An 18,921-nucleotide genomic window follows, 5' to 3' on the forward strand; every position below is an offset into this window, starting at 1 on the left:
TCAAGTCCTCATGAGTCCCTCCTTAAGTAAATGAAACCTGTACTTAAGTTACTGATACCTATACTCAAGTTAATGAGACCTGTGCACTCCGTCATCTGTACATAGTTTCCCTCTATTCCTATAGTTTTCATTCCTTTACTTCTCATCTCTCTATCTGCCTTTGTTCTCCTCTCTTCCCCTTCCCCACATTGTTAATTGTTATTGCCAGTTATTTATTTACTATCATTATTATAAATATTGTTTTATCGTTACACTGTATTTTCCACCTGAGTTCATTGTAAACCGGCATGATGTGCTGCACGAATGTCGGTAAATAAAAGTTAATAAATAAATAAATAAAATAAATGTATATAATGTAAATAATGTAATCCTTTCTGTTCGGCTCTCTTATTCTTATCTCTCCTCCAAGTTTAAAACCCTTGTTGTAATGTAACTTTTGATCTCCCTGCACTTGTTTATGTTCCGTTTTCTGTTCTCACCCCTTGTTACCTGTAAACCGGCATGATGTGGTTTCTAACCATGAATGCCGGTATAGAAAAAACGCAAATAAATAAATAAATCTGCAAAAGCAGAGGGTTTAAATGTTTGAGATCCCACAGTGATTCCAAGAATATGAGGATTCTGCATGATATTTCTCAATAGGACATCCAGGGATAACACAAATAGTGGGGAGAGGGGACAGCCATGTTTTGTTGATCTGCATAGAGCAATTTCAGAAGATAAGGCTCTATTAAACAATATTTTGGCTTTTGGAACACCATATATTATAGTGAGGAATTTCAGAAAAAGGCCATCAAAACCATGGAACCTCAAGGATGTGAATAAAAATGTCCAATCTATTCTATCGAATGCCTTTTTAGCATAAAAACTGGGTAGGGAATGTAAATTCTGTCTCAAAACTTGGTCCATTGGTAGCTAGTATTTTCCGAATATTCATCACTAAAATTCTTCCTTTGACAAAACCCACTTTTTCTTTTGTGATTAAGGAGTCAAGGAAGGATGCTAATCGATCTGCCATTATCTTGGTAAATAGCTTTGCATCATAATTTAACAATGAAATACAGTGGTATGATCCAGGATCCTGTCCCTGCTTGGGGAGGACTATAATAGTTACTCTGTTTGCACAAAATGGTAATTTATTGCTTTTAAAAGAGCTTCAAACCCTTTCTTCAAAGGATGGCTTATTTTGCTGCTGAGAATTCTATAGAATTTTCCCGGTTGTCCGTCCAGACCTGGAGACTTAAATAATCATGTCTGTTTGATTGTGCCCCCAACCAGGATTCTTGGGCACTTACCATGGTAAAAGAAGAGGCTTCTAAATAGACATGTTGTTTCATTCCCTCATCCAGCTGTATAGAAGTCCTTGTAATATTGACTAAATAGTTCACTAATCTCTTCAGATGGATTCACCATTGCCCCTGATGCATTCCGAAGAGCTGTGATATTTGTAGTGCCTATTTTATGTCTCATTAAATTTTCCATCGTTTGCCCTGGTTTATTCCCATATAGGAAAAGGTTATATTGGTAATATGTACTTTTTTAGTTTTTTTGATGTATAAGCTTTGTCTGTGTTGCCAAAAATTATTTTATTTGCTGCTGTCAGATTGTTATGCAATGTTCGCTTGTCTTCCTGCAATTGACACTCCAAATGTAATATCTCCTTTGTCATGAGATGTCTCCTCTGAGAACTGCCTTGGCTGTTTCCCAAAAAAGTAAGGGATCCGAATGATGATGATCATTAAATGTATAAAAATCTCTCCATTTTTCTCTTAAATATTCACCAAAGTGTTGATCTTTATATAAATGTAAAGGAAACCTCCATAGTTGAGAGGATGATTGGGGCACCCAACCCTCTAATTCCATCCACATTAGGACATGATCCGAGACTTCCAGCGGAGCAATTTCTGAGCCTAGACACTTGTGAAAAATTGGGAATAGATAATACAATATAATCTAATCGAGAATGGGAATTACTGTATGCTACCTTGACATATCCATATAATCATGCTCCATGGGGTGTAGAACTCTCCAAACATCTGAGAGGTTCAGAGAGTTACAAAGGTAAGGAATGCTTTTATTCTGCGAAATAGGTGCTTGCAAATGTATAGGGGATTTATCCATTCCTGAATCATATGTAATATTAAAATCGCCTTCCAATATAATAGGTATATGAAAATATTGTGCAAGGAGGGTTGATTCATTTCACAAAAAAACTGTGTGTGTAAGATTTTGGAGCATATTATATTACCCAAAATGACAGGTTTCCTGAATAATTGACCACCTAAAAAAATATAGTGTCTGACAAGGTCTCAGTGAACCTGCTTCCTCTGAAATGGAATTAGTAAAATTGCCACTCCCACTCTCTCGTACCCAGAGGATGTAAAAAAAAAATGTCCCACCCAAACTTGAAGTAACTTTTTATGTTCTTCATCGGACAGCTTCATTTCTTGAAAAAAAATAAATAAAAAGGCTATATCAGTGTTATGAAATTTTTTTTTTTTTAAGAACAAGACTTGCCATACTGGGTCAGGTCCATCAAGCCCAGTATCCTGTTTCCAACAGTGACCAAGTCAGGTCACAAGTACCTTGCAGGATCCCAAGGGGTAGATAGATTCAAAACTGCTTATCCCAAGAATAAGTAGTGGATTTCGGCAGCCCTACCTCTCAGTAATTTTTGTTTGTATTAACATTCTGTTTTTCTTTTAGCTCAGGTGATTCTTACTTATAGCACATGGACTACATTTCTTATTATTGGAATCACTCTGTTAGGATGCCCTACCTTTAATGCTTCATTAGTATCCTTCAAAGATGCTTCCCTTCGAACCATGTTCTACTGAGCAACCGAGCTTTCCCCCTTGTTCTAGTTTATAAGCTGCTCTATCTCTTTTTTTTTAAAGGTTAGTGCCAGCAGCCTGGTTCCACCCTGGTTAAGGTGGAGCCCATCCCTTCGGAAAACACTCCCCCTTCCCCAAAAGGTTCCCCAGTTCCTTACAAAACTGAATCACTCTTCCTTGCACCATCGTCTCATCCATGCATTGAGACTCAAACTCTGCCTGCTTCTGGGGTCCTGCATGTGGAACAGGGAGCATTTCAGAGAATGCCACCCTGGAGGTTCTGGATTTCAGCTTTCTATCTAAGAGCCTAAATTTGGCTTCCAGAACCTCCCTCCCATATTTTCCGATATCCATGGTGAGACCGCATATTGAATACTGTGTACAATTCTGGTCGCCGCATCTCAAAAAAGATATAGTTGCGATGGAGAAGGTACAGAGAAGGGTGACCAAAATGATAAAGGGGATGGAACAGCTCCCCTGTGAGGAAAGGCTGAAGAAATTAGGGCTGTTCAGCTTGGAGAAGAGACGGCTGAGGGGGGATATGATAGAGGTGTTTAAAATCATGAGAGGTCTAGAATGGGTAAATGTGAATGGGTTATTTACTCTTTCGGATAATAGAAGGACTAGGGGGCACTCCATGAAGTTAGCATGGGGCACATTTAAAACTAATCAGAGAAAGCTCTTTTTCACTCAACACATAATTAAACTCTGGAATTTGTTGCCAGGGCATGTGGTTAGTGCAGTTAGTGTAGCTGGGTTTAAAAAAGGATTGGTTAAGTCCTTGGAGGAGAAGCCAATTACCTGCTATTAATTAAGTTGACTTAGAAAATAGCCACTGCTGTAACTAGCATATCAGTAGCATGGGACAGACTTAGTTTTGGGGAACTTGCCAGGTTCTTTTGGCCTGGATTGGCCACTGTTGGAAACAGGATGCCGGGCTTGATGGATCCTTGGTCTGACCCAGTATGGCATGTTTCTTATGTTTGTGCCCACATGTACTACGACAGCTGGCTCCTCCCCAGCACTGTCTAAAATCCTATCTGGGTGACGCATGAGGTCCGCCAACTTTGCAACAGGTAGGCATGTTACCAGGTGATCCTCATGCCCAACAGCCACCCAGCTGTGTACATTCCTAATAGTCGAATAACCAACTGTGACGGCAAGCCTAACCCTTCCCTCCTGGGCAGTTGCCCTGGGGAGACATCATCGGTGCGAGAGGAGAATGCACCACCTAGTGAGCAGGTCCTTGCTACAGGATCCTTTCCTGCTGCACCTGGTTGGTGCTCTTCCATCATGAGACCTTCTTCCTCCAAGGCAGCACCAGGGCTGCCAGTCTGAATTTGGGACTTGGCTTCTATGTCCCTGAAGGTCTCATCTATAAATCTCTCTGTCTGCCTCAGCTCCTCCAGGTCTGCCACTCTAGCCTCCAGAGATCGGACTCGTTCTCTGAGAGACAGGAGCTCTTTGTATCGCATGCACATGTACAACTTCTCACTGGCAGGTAAAAAATCATACATGTGATACTCGATGCAAAAGACTGGGAGACCTACCTCTTGCTGCTGGACTGCTGCCTTCATCTCAAATTTGTTCAGTTCTTAGTTAAGTTTTAGGTTGCTGTGGGAGTAGGAATATGTCTAATTAAGGTCCTTTAAATGTATTAGGGTATTCACTATATGTCTGGTAGTGGCCTATAGGGGAATGATCAAACTCTCAATAAGGTGTGGGGAATTCGTGAAGTGAAGTTAAAAGGCTGAATTTTTTTTTTTTTTTTAGTGTGAAAGTGGCAGCTGCCTATAAATTAAAGGATGAGCTAGGGGTGAGTGGGAGGGTTTGGAAATACAAACAACCTAACTTCTGTTTATTATCTGCCTTTCTGACTATTTAAAGCACAAACAAACTAAATAATATACCCCAATAGTTTACTTCTCCCCAATACTTTCCCAAGCAGAACTTAGTGATTTCTTTCAGCCACCAGCAAGGTGATCCTCTCCTCTCAGTAAGAAAGCTCTCCTGAGCCCCACAAGCTTCATAGAGTAGTGTTGGAAAACACAATTTTTCTTTCATCCACCATTGACAATGAGCCATGACGCATTGCTTTCAGTATAGCCACTTTCTGCAGAAAATCCAAGAACCAGGCAATGACATGGCCTCTCTTTATTTTCAATCTGCGAGCCCAAGCCTGTGCTCTCTCGATTTTTTACTGGCCCTACCGAGTCAGCCAGTTTGAGTTCTTTTGTCAACCATGTTTTCAAAAAGCCTCACAATTCAACTTCTGCCACTAACTCTGAAATACCCACCAGCTTCAAATTGTTCTGGCGGGACCCATTCTCAAGATCTTTGATTTTATCCTCCACACTCGCCACCTTAGCCTAAAGCTCACGGACCATCGCTGCCATCACACATGTTGCTCCACTGTAGATACTCAGCAAACAGTGATTTCCATAGACAAGGTAATTTCCTCATACTTACTGAACATCTGTTCAACTTTTTTACCTAATACTGACACCACTGCCGCAGTCACCGACTTAACCAGCATTTCATTATGGACCAGATAGCTCATTTTTTTTTATTTATCTTCCTGTTCTGCCATTTTCTGCTCAGCGGGCTTCACCTTCTTCTTATCTTTGTGAGCAAGTTTAATGGCCATTCCATCCCTGGAACCATCCAACAGAGAGCAAAGCTAGTATTCTCAAACAGTGAATTTAGATACCACGATTTAATAGCTACAGTGCTTTTTCAAACTGGTGGTTAGGGGGAAGGCCCCAGGAGCAGAGCTGAATTGCATCCTGCTCCTACCACAGCATCATGTGATCTTCTCATCGTAGCAATTTTAAAAAGCCATTTACACGCATAAAGTTTACATAAGAACATAAGAAAATGCCATACTGGGTCAGACCAAGGGTCCATCAAGCCCAGCATCCTGTTTCCAACAGTGGCCAATCCAGGCCATAAGAACCTGGCAAGTACCCAAAAACTAAGTCTATTCCATGTAACCATTGCTAATGGCAGTGGCTATTCTCTAAGTGAACTTAATAGCAGGTAATGGACTTCTCCTCCAAGAACTTATCCAATCCTTTTTTAAACACAGCTATACTAACTGCACGAACCACATTCTCTGGCAACAAATTCCAGAGTTTAATTGTGCGTTGAGTAAAAAAGAACTTTCTCCGATTAGTTTTAAATGTGCCCCATGCTAACTTCATGGAGTGCCCCCTAGTCTTTCTACTATCCGAAAGAGTAAATAACCGATTCACATCTACCCGTTCTAGACCTCTCATGATTTTAAACACCTCTATCATATCCCCCCTCAGTCGTCTCTTCTCCAAGCTGAAAAGTCCTAACCTCTTTAGTCTTTCCTCATAGGGGAGTTGTTCCATTCCCCTTATCATTTTGGTAGCCCTTCTCTGTACCTTCTCCATCGCAATTATATCTTTTTTGAGATGCGGCGACCAGAATTGTACACAGTATTCAAGGTGCGGTCTCACCATGGAGCGATACAGAGGCATTATGACATTTTCCGTTTTATTCATCATTCCTTTTCTAATAATTCCCAACATTCTGTTTGCTTTTTTGACTGCCGCAGCACACTGCACCGACGATTTCAATGTGTTATCCACTATGACACCTAGATCTCTTTCTTGGGTTGTAGCACCTAATATGGAACCCAACATTGTGTAATTATAGCATGGGTTATTTTTCCCTATATGCATCACCTTGCACTTATCCACATTAAATTTCATCTGCCATTTGGATGCCCAATTTTCCAGTCTCACAAGGTCTTCCTGCAATTTATCACAATCTGCTTGTGATTTAACTACTCTGAACAATTTTGTGTCATCTGCAAATTTGATTATCTCACTCGTCGTATTTCTTTCCAGATCATTTATAAATATATTGAACAGTAAGGGTCCCAATACAGATCCCTGAGGCACTCCACTGTCCACTCCCTTCCACTGAGAAAATTGCCCATTCAATCCTACTCTCTGTTTCCTGTCTTTTAGCCAGTTTGCAATCCACGAAAGGACATCGCCACCTATCCCATGACTTTTTACTTTTCCTAGAAGCCTCTCATGAGGAACTTTGTCAAACGCCTTCTGAAAATCCAAGTATACTATATCTACCAGTTCACCTTTATCCACATGTTTATTAACTCCTTCAAAAAAGTGAAACAGATTTGTGAGGCAAGACTTGCCCTGGGTAAAGCCATGCTGACTTTGTTCCATTAAACCATGTCTTTCTATATGTTCTGTGATTTTGATGTTTAGAATACTTTCCACTATTTTTCCTGGCACTGAAGTCAGGCTAACCGGTCTGTAGTTTCCCGGATCGCCCCTAGAGCCCTTTTTAAATATTGGGGTTACATTTGCTATCCTCCAGTCTTCAGGTACAATGGATGATTTTAATGATAATTTACAAATTTTTACTAATAGGTCTGAAATTTCATTTTTTAGTTCCTTCAGAACTCTGGGGTGTATACCATCCGGTCCAGGTGATTTACTACTCTTCAGTTTGTCAATCAGGCCTACCACATCTTCTAGGTTCACCGTGATTTGATTCAGTCCATCTGAATCATTACCCATGAAAACCTTCTCCATTACGGGTACCTCCCCAACATCCTCTTCAGTAAACACCGAAGCAAAGAAATCATTTAATCTTTCCGCAATGGCCTTATCTTCTCTAAGTGCCCCTTTAACCCCTCGATCATCTAACGGTCCAACTGACTCCCTCACAGGCTTTCTGCTTCGGATATATTTAAAAAAGTTTTTACTGTGAGTTTTTGCCTCTACAGCCAACTTCTTTTCAAATTCTCTCTTAGCCTGTCTTATCAATGTCTTACATTTAACTTGCCAATGTTTATGCTTTATCCTATTTTCTTCTGTTGGATCCTTCTTCCAATTTTTGAATGAAGATCTTTTGGCTAAAATAGCTTCTTTCACCTCCCCTTTTAACCATGCCGGTAATCGTTTTGCCTTCTTTCCACCTTTCTTAATGTGTGGAATACATCTGGACTGTGCTTCTAGAATATGCAATATGCAAGTAAAGCCTATGGACAATTGATAGGCATATATTGTAGCAATGTTCAAAAGCCCACTTACATGGGTAAAGTGCATTTACACATGTAAAACCCAATTTTAAGTGTGTAAATGCTTTTTTAAAATTAGACCCACAGTGTTTGACTGATACTTATGGAGTGTCTCAAGAGGGATGATGAATCTATGGGATCTGATCTTTCTTTCTAAGAAAAACTATAAAATGAATGCTAAAAAATCTCTTTGCATACCAGTTTAGAGTGGATGTCTGCTTGATGCCTTCCTTTGCTTGGTTTCAATTAAAAAAAAAAAAAAAAGTTGATTACCATGGGAAAGTCATGAATCTGGCTTGCACTAATCCAGAAAAGAAGACTATAGTAAATAAGTTTCTCACAACACTTAGCACTCCACTAGGTGGAATGTTCAGTAGATCAGATCTGAGGCTCAGCAGTTTTTCAGGAGGATCAATAGATAGAATTGCTCAGACCATCTTATGCATATAACACTGAAATGTGTGCTTTTCTAATTTGTATACCGAATAAGTAGTTTTTAAAATTAAGCAAAATCTAACTAAGCATTGATATATCTAGCTGTAGTGCCCAAAAGTTTTTTGTTTTTCTTTTCTCTGGTAAGAGACTAACTTCTCCAAGTGAGGTCAAAAGAAGCTATCAGCATCAATTACAGACTCTTCGTGGATGCCTGGATGAAGATAAGCTCTTGTCATGCTAGCTGCATGATAGTATTTTATGACAAACTAATCATGTTTTGTGGAAAATGTGTGTTATATTGATATTATGTATGCATGCTATGATAAGCCCATTGTAATATCTAATGGATATGGGCTTTGCCCACAGAAAGGAGCGAGTAAATTGAAATTATATTATATTTCTCCAAGGTTGTGGGATGTATTTATGGGCATATTTGCCCATGGCTGTGATCGTTTTTATTTGGGTGGCGGCAGGGGAGTTTACATTCAGACTTGTAGTGAAACGACACAATGTATAGTCTGTTTCTTTTGTAGTGTAGTATGAATTCTGAGAGGTGTGGATTTTTCACTCTTAAGAGTATATCTCCAGTTTAGAAGGTGGAGAAAGTAGGGCTGTGGGAATTGGATTATGAGCTGACACATGCCAGGATTCCAGTGAGGGTATAGGAGCTTGGCTAGAGTAAGACTTTCTGGGCTAGAGCATAGAGCCTACCTGGTGGCTTCTTCCAAGATGGATCCGCTAGATTGCATTTGCGTTTTCGACATTGTCTTCAGGTTTGCACGAATGGGTGCACAAAAGTGCATGCCTATCGAGCACCAGCAATGGTGTGCCGCCTTCAGTGTGCCTCTTAATGAGCTGGCAGTGGTGCCTACCTGATGTCTCCCTTCCGGGGTTGGGGCTTCAGCCGGCAGAGTAGGACGCCTGGGAGGATTAGGCTGCTGCAGATCATGTGCTCCCCTTCCTTCTTCAGCCTCTGGTATGGTTCTTAACAGTGCATGTACTTTTACCTGCGGGGCGGGTGCACAATTTTGAAAAAGCCCTTTTGTCTGGGTAAATTACCCTTTCCCCATATAAATGGCATTTGAAAATTGCCCGCATACTTTTGTTCTACAGTTATTAGATTTTGGCACCCCCACTATATCCCTTTAATTTAATTAATTAATTTAGTTGAAAGTAACTTTCTTTCCCTTACTAACTGCTTCTTGTACTACTACTTCTACTACTTATTTTTAAAATGCTATTGGACATATGCAGCGCTGTACAGAAACACTTAAGAGACATTGCTGCTCCATGGAGCTTACAGTGTTGTTGAGACAAACATACATGACAAACAAGAATCTGTGAGAAGTATATTTGTTGTTGAGAAGTGTTTAGGATTTAAAAGCAAAAAGGTGCATTTTTAGATTAGACTTGAATATGGCAAGAGAGGGAGCCTGCTGCACAGAATCTAGATGTCTATTCCAGGCATAAGGTAAAAATCGCGTAACCTCTACAAATTACACCTCTGAAAAACTGAGCTTGAAAATAATGCCCGGTTTACTAGTCCCTAATGCCCTGGGCATCAGGCCCTAATGCCCCTGGGGATCAGGCCATCAGTGTTAGAAAACTAGATAAATAGGTAAATACATATATATTAATGCATAGGAGGAATAACCTAGTGGTTAGAGCGGCAAGCTATGAACCAGGGAAACAAGGATTCAAATCCCACTGCTGCTCCTTGTGACTTTCGACAAGTCACTTTACCTTCAGGTACAAGCTTAGATTGTAAACCCTCTGGGGATAGGGAAATGCCTACAGTACCTGAATGTAATCTGCTCTGAAGTACTGAAAAGCAGAATATAAATTAAATAAATGATGGAGTAACATTTTAAAAAGTCCCTCTTTTCCCTTATTAGAATCTGTATAAGAAAAACTGAAAATTGGGTGTGAGCGTGGAGACTATAAATTCAAAGACCACGATCAATCCAATTGTTTTGCAAAATGCAATAAATGCAGCTTTTTGGAAACAAGTACTATGAGAGATGATGTATTGTCTACAGGGACTCTAACTATATATTTTGTTTTGTTTTTCCCTTCTCACCCTCTTCCTGACTGGATTTATGTGTGCTTTCATTTTTTCATTGTTTTTCTCCCTCTGATGTCACTGTTTTTTCTGTGCTTCACTCACTCTTGTATGTGTTGCGTCCCTTCCCCTCTCATGCCTTTTTACTTTTTGCACCTTTTATTTCCTGTGTCTGCCTCTCTCACTTGTCTTTGTCCCTTTCTTCTGATTCTTCTTTCTTCTTTCTCGTTCTCATTCCTCTTTCTCCTTTGTCTTGCATTGTTTACTTTCCCTCTTCCCTGCCTTCTGTTCCCTACCACAGTTGTTGAACCAGGTCTTGAATCGCGTGACAGCCGAGAGGAACCTATTTGATCGCGTTGTGAATCTCCGCTTACCAGGTCAGTCCCTTTCTCCTCCTCACCCTGATCTTCTCTGCTTACCTTCCTTGTCATATGCTCTTAGTGCCCATTCATTTTTTTCACTGTTTAATGAAATCACCTCTGGTCTGCGTTGCTGAGCATTTCTGTGAAAATAATCCTGGTCACCTGTAAGATAGTAGTTAAATCATTTCTATAACGACAGTTTCCACTGTGGATATGGCTTGCATTTTATGACACTCAAGCTGTTTTCTCCTTACTCATGAATCACCAGTGTGCCCGAGCTCATGGCCACTGAACATTATTTCTCCTAGGACAAGCAGGATAGTAATCCTCACAAGTGGGTGACATCATCCGATGGAACCTGGCACAGAAAACTTTTGTCAAAGTTTCTAGAGGCTTTGACCAGCACACAAGCATGCCGCTGCCACGCATCCACACAAGGTCCCCCTTCAGTCTCTTCTTTTCCGTGGTGCAGTTGCCTTGCATTTCGTGGAGCTCCATTTTTTTCTCATATTTTTTGCAGGAAAAGTCTTGTTTTCCCGTTTCCATTGTCTGGTCCTCCTTTGCGGTCAGTGCCTCCTCGGCATGGTAGGTAAAGTTGCTGTTTTTGTTCGCTTCTTTGCTGTTGATTCCCAACTTTTCACCTTTGGTGACCGCCGGGTAATTTTTATGGCATCCGGTTTTCGCTGGTACCCCCAATTCCCACGGACTATGTCCATCACAGATCTGCATGAGGTTTGTATCCTCTGCCTAGGGTCTCGCACGACGTCTGGAGGTGTCTCCTTTGTGATCAGATGAACCCTAAGGGCTGTCATACGTGTCTTGATAAGATGGAGAAGCTTTTTGGTTCTTCCAAGTCTGCTCCATCCACTCCAGTGTCGGAATCATTGACACCCAGAGGTCGCGGGGAGCCCCTTGATACGCTCCCTCTTGCTACACCTCTCTTACCTTCCTCAAAGGATCACGGGGATGGTGACCGATCTCCATGATCTCACTGATGTCCCGAACATCAGGATCCTTGGCATCCTCAGCGCCAGGGAAAGACTGGGCTGAGCTCCGTGAGAGATCCCACAAGCATTAGCATCGATCGCTGTCTGCGCACAGCTCCAGTACTGGCGACAGCCGTACTTCTTCCGAAGCGATCCCCGGCCATCGTAGGCCCCATCCTCCGATGTCCCCGGGAGTCCCAGGCATTCCCCACCGATATCGGTGTCAGGCACCATGTCACCTCGGAGACCCAAGGAAGAGCCGGTGACACCTTGTTCTCCTCCTTCAGTCCTGGCCTCACTGAACTTTCAGGAGGATTTGGACCGCAGGGTTCAGAACTCTGTGCTCAGAGCTCTCCAGAGTGTTGAGCCGGCCGTGCCAGCAGGCCCCATACCAGTACCCCAGCCTCTGCTGTCTATTTTAGCACCTCTGCTTGAGCGTCTAGACGTCCTTTTAGGTGCCCTACCAATGCAGATGGTGCCCAAGGGGCCTTCAATTCCCCAGCTGCTACCGATGCCCCCCCCACTGGAGCGATCCTGATCCTCAGGTCCAAGGAAGAGGGAGACGTGACTGGTACCGCGTTCCTGAGGCCTTGGTTCCCTGAGCCTCTACTGGGTCCCTCCTGTCCCCTTGATGCCAGGGGAGTCGTTGATTCATGTGGTGCCCTCAAGGCCTCCAAAGCCGTCTGAGCCTAGGGCTGATATCCCCCACAGGCCTCGCCTGCGTTGCGCTGGCCCATAAGGGGATGATTCCACAGAGTCTTCCTCCAATTACTTGGATGACCCCTTTTTAGTGCCTTCCCCGCCGGAGGAAAGGCATCAGTCTCCCTCCTGAAGACTTGTCCTTCGCGGGGTTTATCAGGGCCATGGCCGAGGCTATCCCCTTCCAACTCTTCATGGAGGAGGATGCGTGGCACAAGATGCTGCAAGTACTCCAGTTTGTCGATGCTCCTAAGGAGATTGTGGCGGTTCCCATCCATGACATCTTCAAGGACCTCTTCCTCTGGATGTGGGAGCACCTGATCTCTCTCCTGTCAATAGGAAGGCAGATGCCACCTATTTGGTGCAGCAAGCCCCATGGGGTTCGAAAGGCGGAACCTCCCTCACCTGTCAGTGGTTGTAGAGACCACCCTCAAGAAAGCCAGGCGCTTCCACACTCACACCTTTGCCCCTCCAGGACGAGAGCATAGGGAGCTTGATGCCTTCGGCCGCAAGCTCTTCCAGGGCGCCATGCTTATCGCCCGCGTTGCCGCCTACCAGTTGTACATAACTCAGTACAACCAGAACCTATGGAAGCGAGTCCAGGATCTTGGGGAAACCTTACTGCAGCAGCAGCAGGAGGCGCTCTCTGGTATTGTCCTACAAGGCTTCGAGGCTGGCAAGCACGAGGTGCGATCCACCTACAATGTCTTTTGAAACTGCAGCCCGTGTAGCCGCCGTGGGTATCAGCGCCCGTAAGCTGGCCTGGCTCAGGGCTTCTGATCTCCACCCAGTGGTGCAGGGGAAACTGGCTGACTTCCCCTGCACAGGTGACAACCTCTTTGGGGATAAGGTCCCAGGATGTGGTAGCGCAGTTGAAGGATCACCATGACGCCTTTCAACAGCTTTCCGCTAGTGCTTCTGATGCCCCTTCCTCAGCCATGAAATCTTCCAGGCCAGGATCTCGGAAGTCCTTCTACAGGCATACTCAAAACTCATAAACATCGGAGCCTATGATACTAACATGATATCTTTTAACATTAGGAGACATGAAGGACCAAAAATAAAACCAAGATAGTAAATTTTAACTAGAAGGACACTTTTAATATTATGCGTAATTTACTAGCTAGGGTAATCTGGGACCAGGTTTTTATTGGTACAGACACAGATAGCAGAAGTTAGGTGTCAGTATACTCAACAAGGATGCCTTCACAATCAAAAAGCTCTGGCTTTTGCATGATGTCAGTATAGACTGGCCATCTCTAACTTGAAAGCCCATCTGCTGGAAACTCTAAAGAATGCTAATTCAGGAGGGAGTAACAGCTAGGCATCTTCTTCTTTTTTTTTTTTTTTTTAATTCTTTATTTATTCATTTTTAATACATAAACAAAAATCAAATTTGCTTATAAAGAAATACTGTGGGTACATTAATTTTCATAATCACATTTTTTCTTTTCTTTTGCCCCCAGTTCCACCCAAACTCTTAAACAACAACTATAAAATATCCACTTGAAATTTATAAACCTGGCAGACAAATTTTAATCACTTTTTTTATAACATTAATCAGTTATTAAGACTCACTCCCAGCAGAATACTTAGTGGGGGGAGATTGAGAAATCTTTTAAGGACGAGAAAAAAGGAAATTACACCCATAATCTTATCATAGTGCACATAACAGTTCCATATTTAGTTTTTACTGGGTTAGTATGTTAACTTTCCTGGCCTCTATAAACTTTTAATTGATCAGCAATGAAAAATACAAAACGTTCATTTCCCTTTGTAAGGAAACACAAGGAAACAAAATTTTTACAGCATAACCCAGCCTAACAGCCTCTTGTCTGAGGTTTAAAAAACCCCAACGCCTGTTTTATCTAAACACGCCTGGCCTGGGTGGCTGGTGCCAAATCAGGGAAAATTTTTACTGCGTCCTCATGGAAGTTAACCAGATATTTCTTAAAGTATGATTTCATCACTAAGCCGATATCTTTAACTGTGATAAATGATACCAAAAGTGTTCCTCTGCTTATTACATCCAGGGTAGAATCTTCTAAGAAACCTGTCAGGTTCCCTGCAAAAGGGACACAGACAGGGTTTCCTGAGCGTCTCGACGTAGGAAGAAAAAAGCAAGAGTTAATGGATGGAAGCTTTCCTTCAATTATTTCCAGCTTTTCAAGGAGAAATTTCTTCAGGCTAGTGTAGGGAATTTCCCTTACTACCCTTGGAGCTAGGCATCTTCTGACAAATAAAAACAACAAATACCCTCACATCAAAGACCACTATATAGGATAGGCCCTGGGAACAAAGATAGATGCTCATAGGCTACCTCCTCCCCTAGCTTTTCATTTGTAAACAGAAGGCCATGCAGGTAGAAGAAGATGTTTGTGGAGAATGCTCAGCATTCCCAAGTCATGTGTTCCTGCTATGGCTCTATGTAGATGACAGAGAGTGCATGCAGCATGGTGCAGCAGCAGACAGCAAAGAGCATTCTATGATAAGCGCGCAGGCTTGGCTGATTGCTTTTGGCTCCTTGGATGAGGAGCTAAGCCAGATCAAAGTGGTAGCCTAGAGCTGGAGTTGAGTCTTTCAAGGCTCAACTTGCTATATCACTCAGGGACATGGTGACAGGTATGTGAGAGAGCAGTTGATACATATATAGGCAGAGAGTGGATTTTTTTTTTTTGTCTATGGGTAGGTGATAAATTCAGGAACATAGTGGCAGGTAATTGTGTGAGGTCAGATGATGTACTTAATGGACACTGCAAGTATATATAATTTGAGGGTATGTCATCCACTTATTAACAGTGAGAAAAGTGTGTGTGTGGACAAGTGATACACTCTGCCTCAGTATTGAAAATTACAGGAATATCAGTGCCACAGACATACTCTCACATGCTCTGGTCAAGGAGAAGCTAGAGGAAAGAGAGATGATTAATGATATCCCTGAGAACAATAGCACAGATCTGTTAGCATACAGGAAATGAGATATGTCTTCCCTTAGGGACTGGCTCTGATTTGCGCACAGACTGTTCTTGTGCAGTAAATGCTCAATAATGTGTTACAAGGGAATCTCTCATTACACATCATTAATGAAAGAAGGATCTGTGGAGACACGGTCAGAAGATCAAGGTCTGGTACAAAGCAAATATTGAGTCTTTTCTATAAATTATACTCCAGCAAGCTTTTCATAACACAGCAATAAACATTGTGCCTTTCCTATAAACTGTATGGCAACAGATAGCCATGGATTCTTGGGTCTTTGCCAACAGTGTTCCAAATATTTTACAGAACTGTGGCAGAGCCCCTTTTGTACTCTATACCGAAGCTCTTTACAAGGAAAGAATAGCAGAGTGGGTTTTTTTATTGCATATTTGCTGTGGCATTTACCTCTTGCTCCTTTGTTATTTATTTGATTGTTTAAGTTGATTTATATTCCTCCTTTTAGGCACTTCAAAGCAGATTACATTCAGATACAGCAGGTATTCTAGCTCTATCAGAACCAGCCAACGGCATCATGAGTCTTCATTCACAACCACCCACAGTTTTCCCTCTATCTTATAACACCTGTCTGGCACAGCCATTGCTGTCAGGTCCTTGGCTAAGAATCACAGATCGCAATTCTCTCTGGAATGTAGTATGTATGCAACCTAATTTCAGCCAGTAGGTGTCGCCATTGAACAATGACTGGGACTTCCTGCTTCACAAGGACTGTGAATAATGATGTATCCACATCCCTGTTCTTGTGCAGTAAATGCTCAATAATGTGTTACAAGGGAATCTCTCATTACACATCATTAATGAAAGAAGGATCTGGAAGTGAAAGTTGATTCTGGGAATTAAAGCTGGTCTTCCTCATGGCAGTACATAGCACTGCCATTGAACCACTGGATGCACTTTAAGTAGCATGCCTTTTATACAGCCTCTATCTCTGAAGAGTGCCTTGAGAGAGAAGAGTGTGCAGCCCTATCTAGGCTGAAAATAAGGCACCAGTTTATATGATGACAGACGGCTTCATGAAGGGTGGAGGGAAAGAGGTTAACATTAAAGAAAGAATTGCAGAAAGAATAAACATTAGTGGCAAGATATGAATGAGTTTCACAGATGTCACTTTGCAAGCTTCTTGATTTGGGGAAGTTTCATATTTTGTTCTGGCTAATTTATCAGAAGCAAGGTATGGTGTCCCAGAGCAGTGTCATGGAGTACCCTTATAAGCAATACATGTACTTGTACTACATGCATATTCATTGTGGATAATTCTGAAAACCAGTATTTCAGTCTCTCTCCTGCCTAGCCTTTCCCACCATTGTCTCTCTCCTCCAATCTACTAGTGTCATTGTCTTCTCTCTCTCTTTCCAGTCCTGCTCCATCCCACCCCATCATAAGAATGTCCGAATTGCCATGCCTGGTCAAATCAAGGTCCTTGAGCCCAGCATCCCCTCTCTGATAGTGGCCAGTCCAGGTTGCAAGTACCTGGCAGATTGTATAAAGTAGATCTACTTTTTGTTACTCTCGGGGATAGTAATTACTTTCTTTTTTCTACCTAGCTAATAATGCATTATGGACTTTTCTGCCAGGAACTTGTTCAAAACTTTTTCCTCGCTATGCCAGTTGCCTTGTTAGTACTGAGTGAAATATACTTTCTATGATTTATTATGAATTTGCTGGTTTTTAGTTTCATGGAGTGTCACCTTGTTTTAGTATTATTAGAAAGGGTAAATAACCTTCCTTTATTTAATAGTTCTACCCCGCTCATGATTTTATAAACTTCTATCATGTCCTTTCTCAGCCATCTCTTTTCCAAGCTGAAGAACCCTAACTTGAGTAGTCTCTCATTATAAGAGAGGTTCCATTCCCTTTATTATTTTTGTTTGGTCTAGTTCTGCAATGTCTTTCTTGAGGTGGGACAACCAGAACTGCACACAGTACTCAAGGTGGGGTTGCACCATGGCTCGATACAGAAACAATAGAATATTTTCCATTTGATTCTCCATTCCTTTTCAGATCATTCCTAACGTTCATTTTCTCTTCTCCACACAGTCCCTGTATACCAGTTTCTCTCACTCCCCGAGCCCTCTCCACCAGTGTCTCTCCAGTCCAACCCCTTCCTTCCATTCATGATGTCCTCAGCTTGCTTTAGCTCAAGGATTAGCCCTCTTATCCTGCTTTCTCTCACAGTGTGATGTCAGCAGCCCATTCTGTCTCAGGGATTAACCCTGTCAATCTTCCCTCATTTCTATGTAATGTCAAGGAACACAGAAACATGATGACAGAAAGATACCATATGGCCTATCTAGTCTGTCCATCTCTACTCCTATTCACGCCTTAAGAGATCCCCTATATTTGTCAAGGAGGATCAGTAACACTCCTGCACCATCATTCCATTTGACATTATACCTTCTCCATGATCGACACCCACATGGATTCTGTGCTGGGCCCAGCATGGTATCAGGATTGATATTGATTAAGGCCACCTGATTCTTCCAAAATCGAAGTCATCTGCATCATTACTGCTCTATCCAAACAGCTTAGCAATAAATTGAAATTTAATCTAGTCCAGGGGTAGGCATTCTTCACTGCTTTATCACACTAACTGGGAACTTTCATGTCATCAGAGATGATTATTTCTAAGGCCCTTTCCTACTTGATAGCTGAAACTTCCTGGGCCCTGGCTAGTCTGTTTTGTGCCCAAATGCATGAATTTGCACTTTTTTGCAGTGAAGCACAGCTTTTAAATCTGGGACCATTCTTTCAGTTTTTTCAAGGCCCCCTTTTTTTCACCTGTTTTGGTGTGTCTAATTTGTTAAAGATTTTTATGACATCTGCAAACGGGAATATTTTTAGTTCAAGTCCCCTGTAGTGTCACTTATAGAGATATTGAAAAGAACTGATCCTAGCCCAAAGCTAACCTCACTGGCTGTTTTACCTTCACCAGAGTGGATGCTATTAATCAGCATTGTTTGAGCTTTGTAGGTAATCAACTCCTTTCCCAGATAGTATGAGAGTAAACATACAATTATTAACTAGTTTGTTTAGCATGTGGAACAGCGTTAAGAGGTTTATATGAAGTTCAACTAGGCAATGTCTGTTGTACCTTCTGATCTATCTCCTCATCAAAGTAGTCAATCAAATTTATTGGACAAGGTCTCTCGCCTGTGAAACCATGTTGTCTAGGATCTTGTTATACACTTGTTTCAAGATACTGCAGTATCTGTTTTCAAAATAAAGTTTACATAAATTTGTCTTCTACCAAAGTTACACGGATTTATCATTATCTGCTACTTTTGTGTTTCCACTTCTGTGATGCAAGATTATATTTGCTCTCTTCTAATCATTTGTAATTTCTCCTATGCCTAAAAGCAAGTTGAACAGAGTTGTGAGGGATTCATGCAGCACTTCCTTCTGCTCTTTCAGCATTCTGGGGAGAACTTTCTGTGGTGTTTATACCTTAAGGTTTTCCATCTTTGTA

The 18,921-nt window shown here is 41.9% G+C and overlaps 1 protein-coding gene across 2 annotated transcripts in view; it reads left to right on the forward strand.

Moving 5' to 3' along the window:
* Nucleotides 1-18,921, forward strand: part of RNF123 (ring finger protein 123) — a 454,378-nt gene that overhangs the window by 284,695 nt on the left and 150,762 nt on the right. For both annotated transcript variants that reach the window (XM_029599662.1, XM_029599663.1), the window contains exon 34: nt 10,716-10,791. In XM_029599662.1, the coding sequence (XP_029455522.1) occupies nt 10,716-10,791 (76 nt within the window). The remainder of the gene's footprint in view (nt 1-10,715; nt 10,792-18,921) is intronic.

Source organism: Rhinatrema bivittatum, chromosome 4, assembly GCF_901001135.1.
Source record: "Rhinatrema bivittatum chromosome 4, aRhiBiv1.1, whole genome shotgun sequence".
NCBI classification, from domain to species: Eukaryota; Metazoa; Chordata; class Amphibia; order Gymnophiona; family Rhinatrematidae; genus Rhinatrema; species Rhinatrema bivittatum.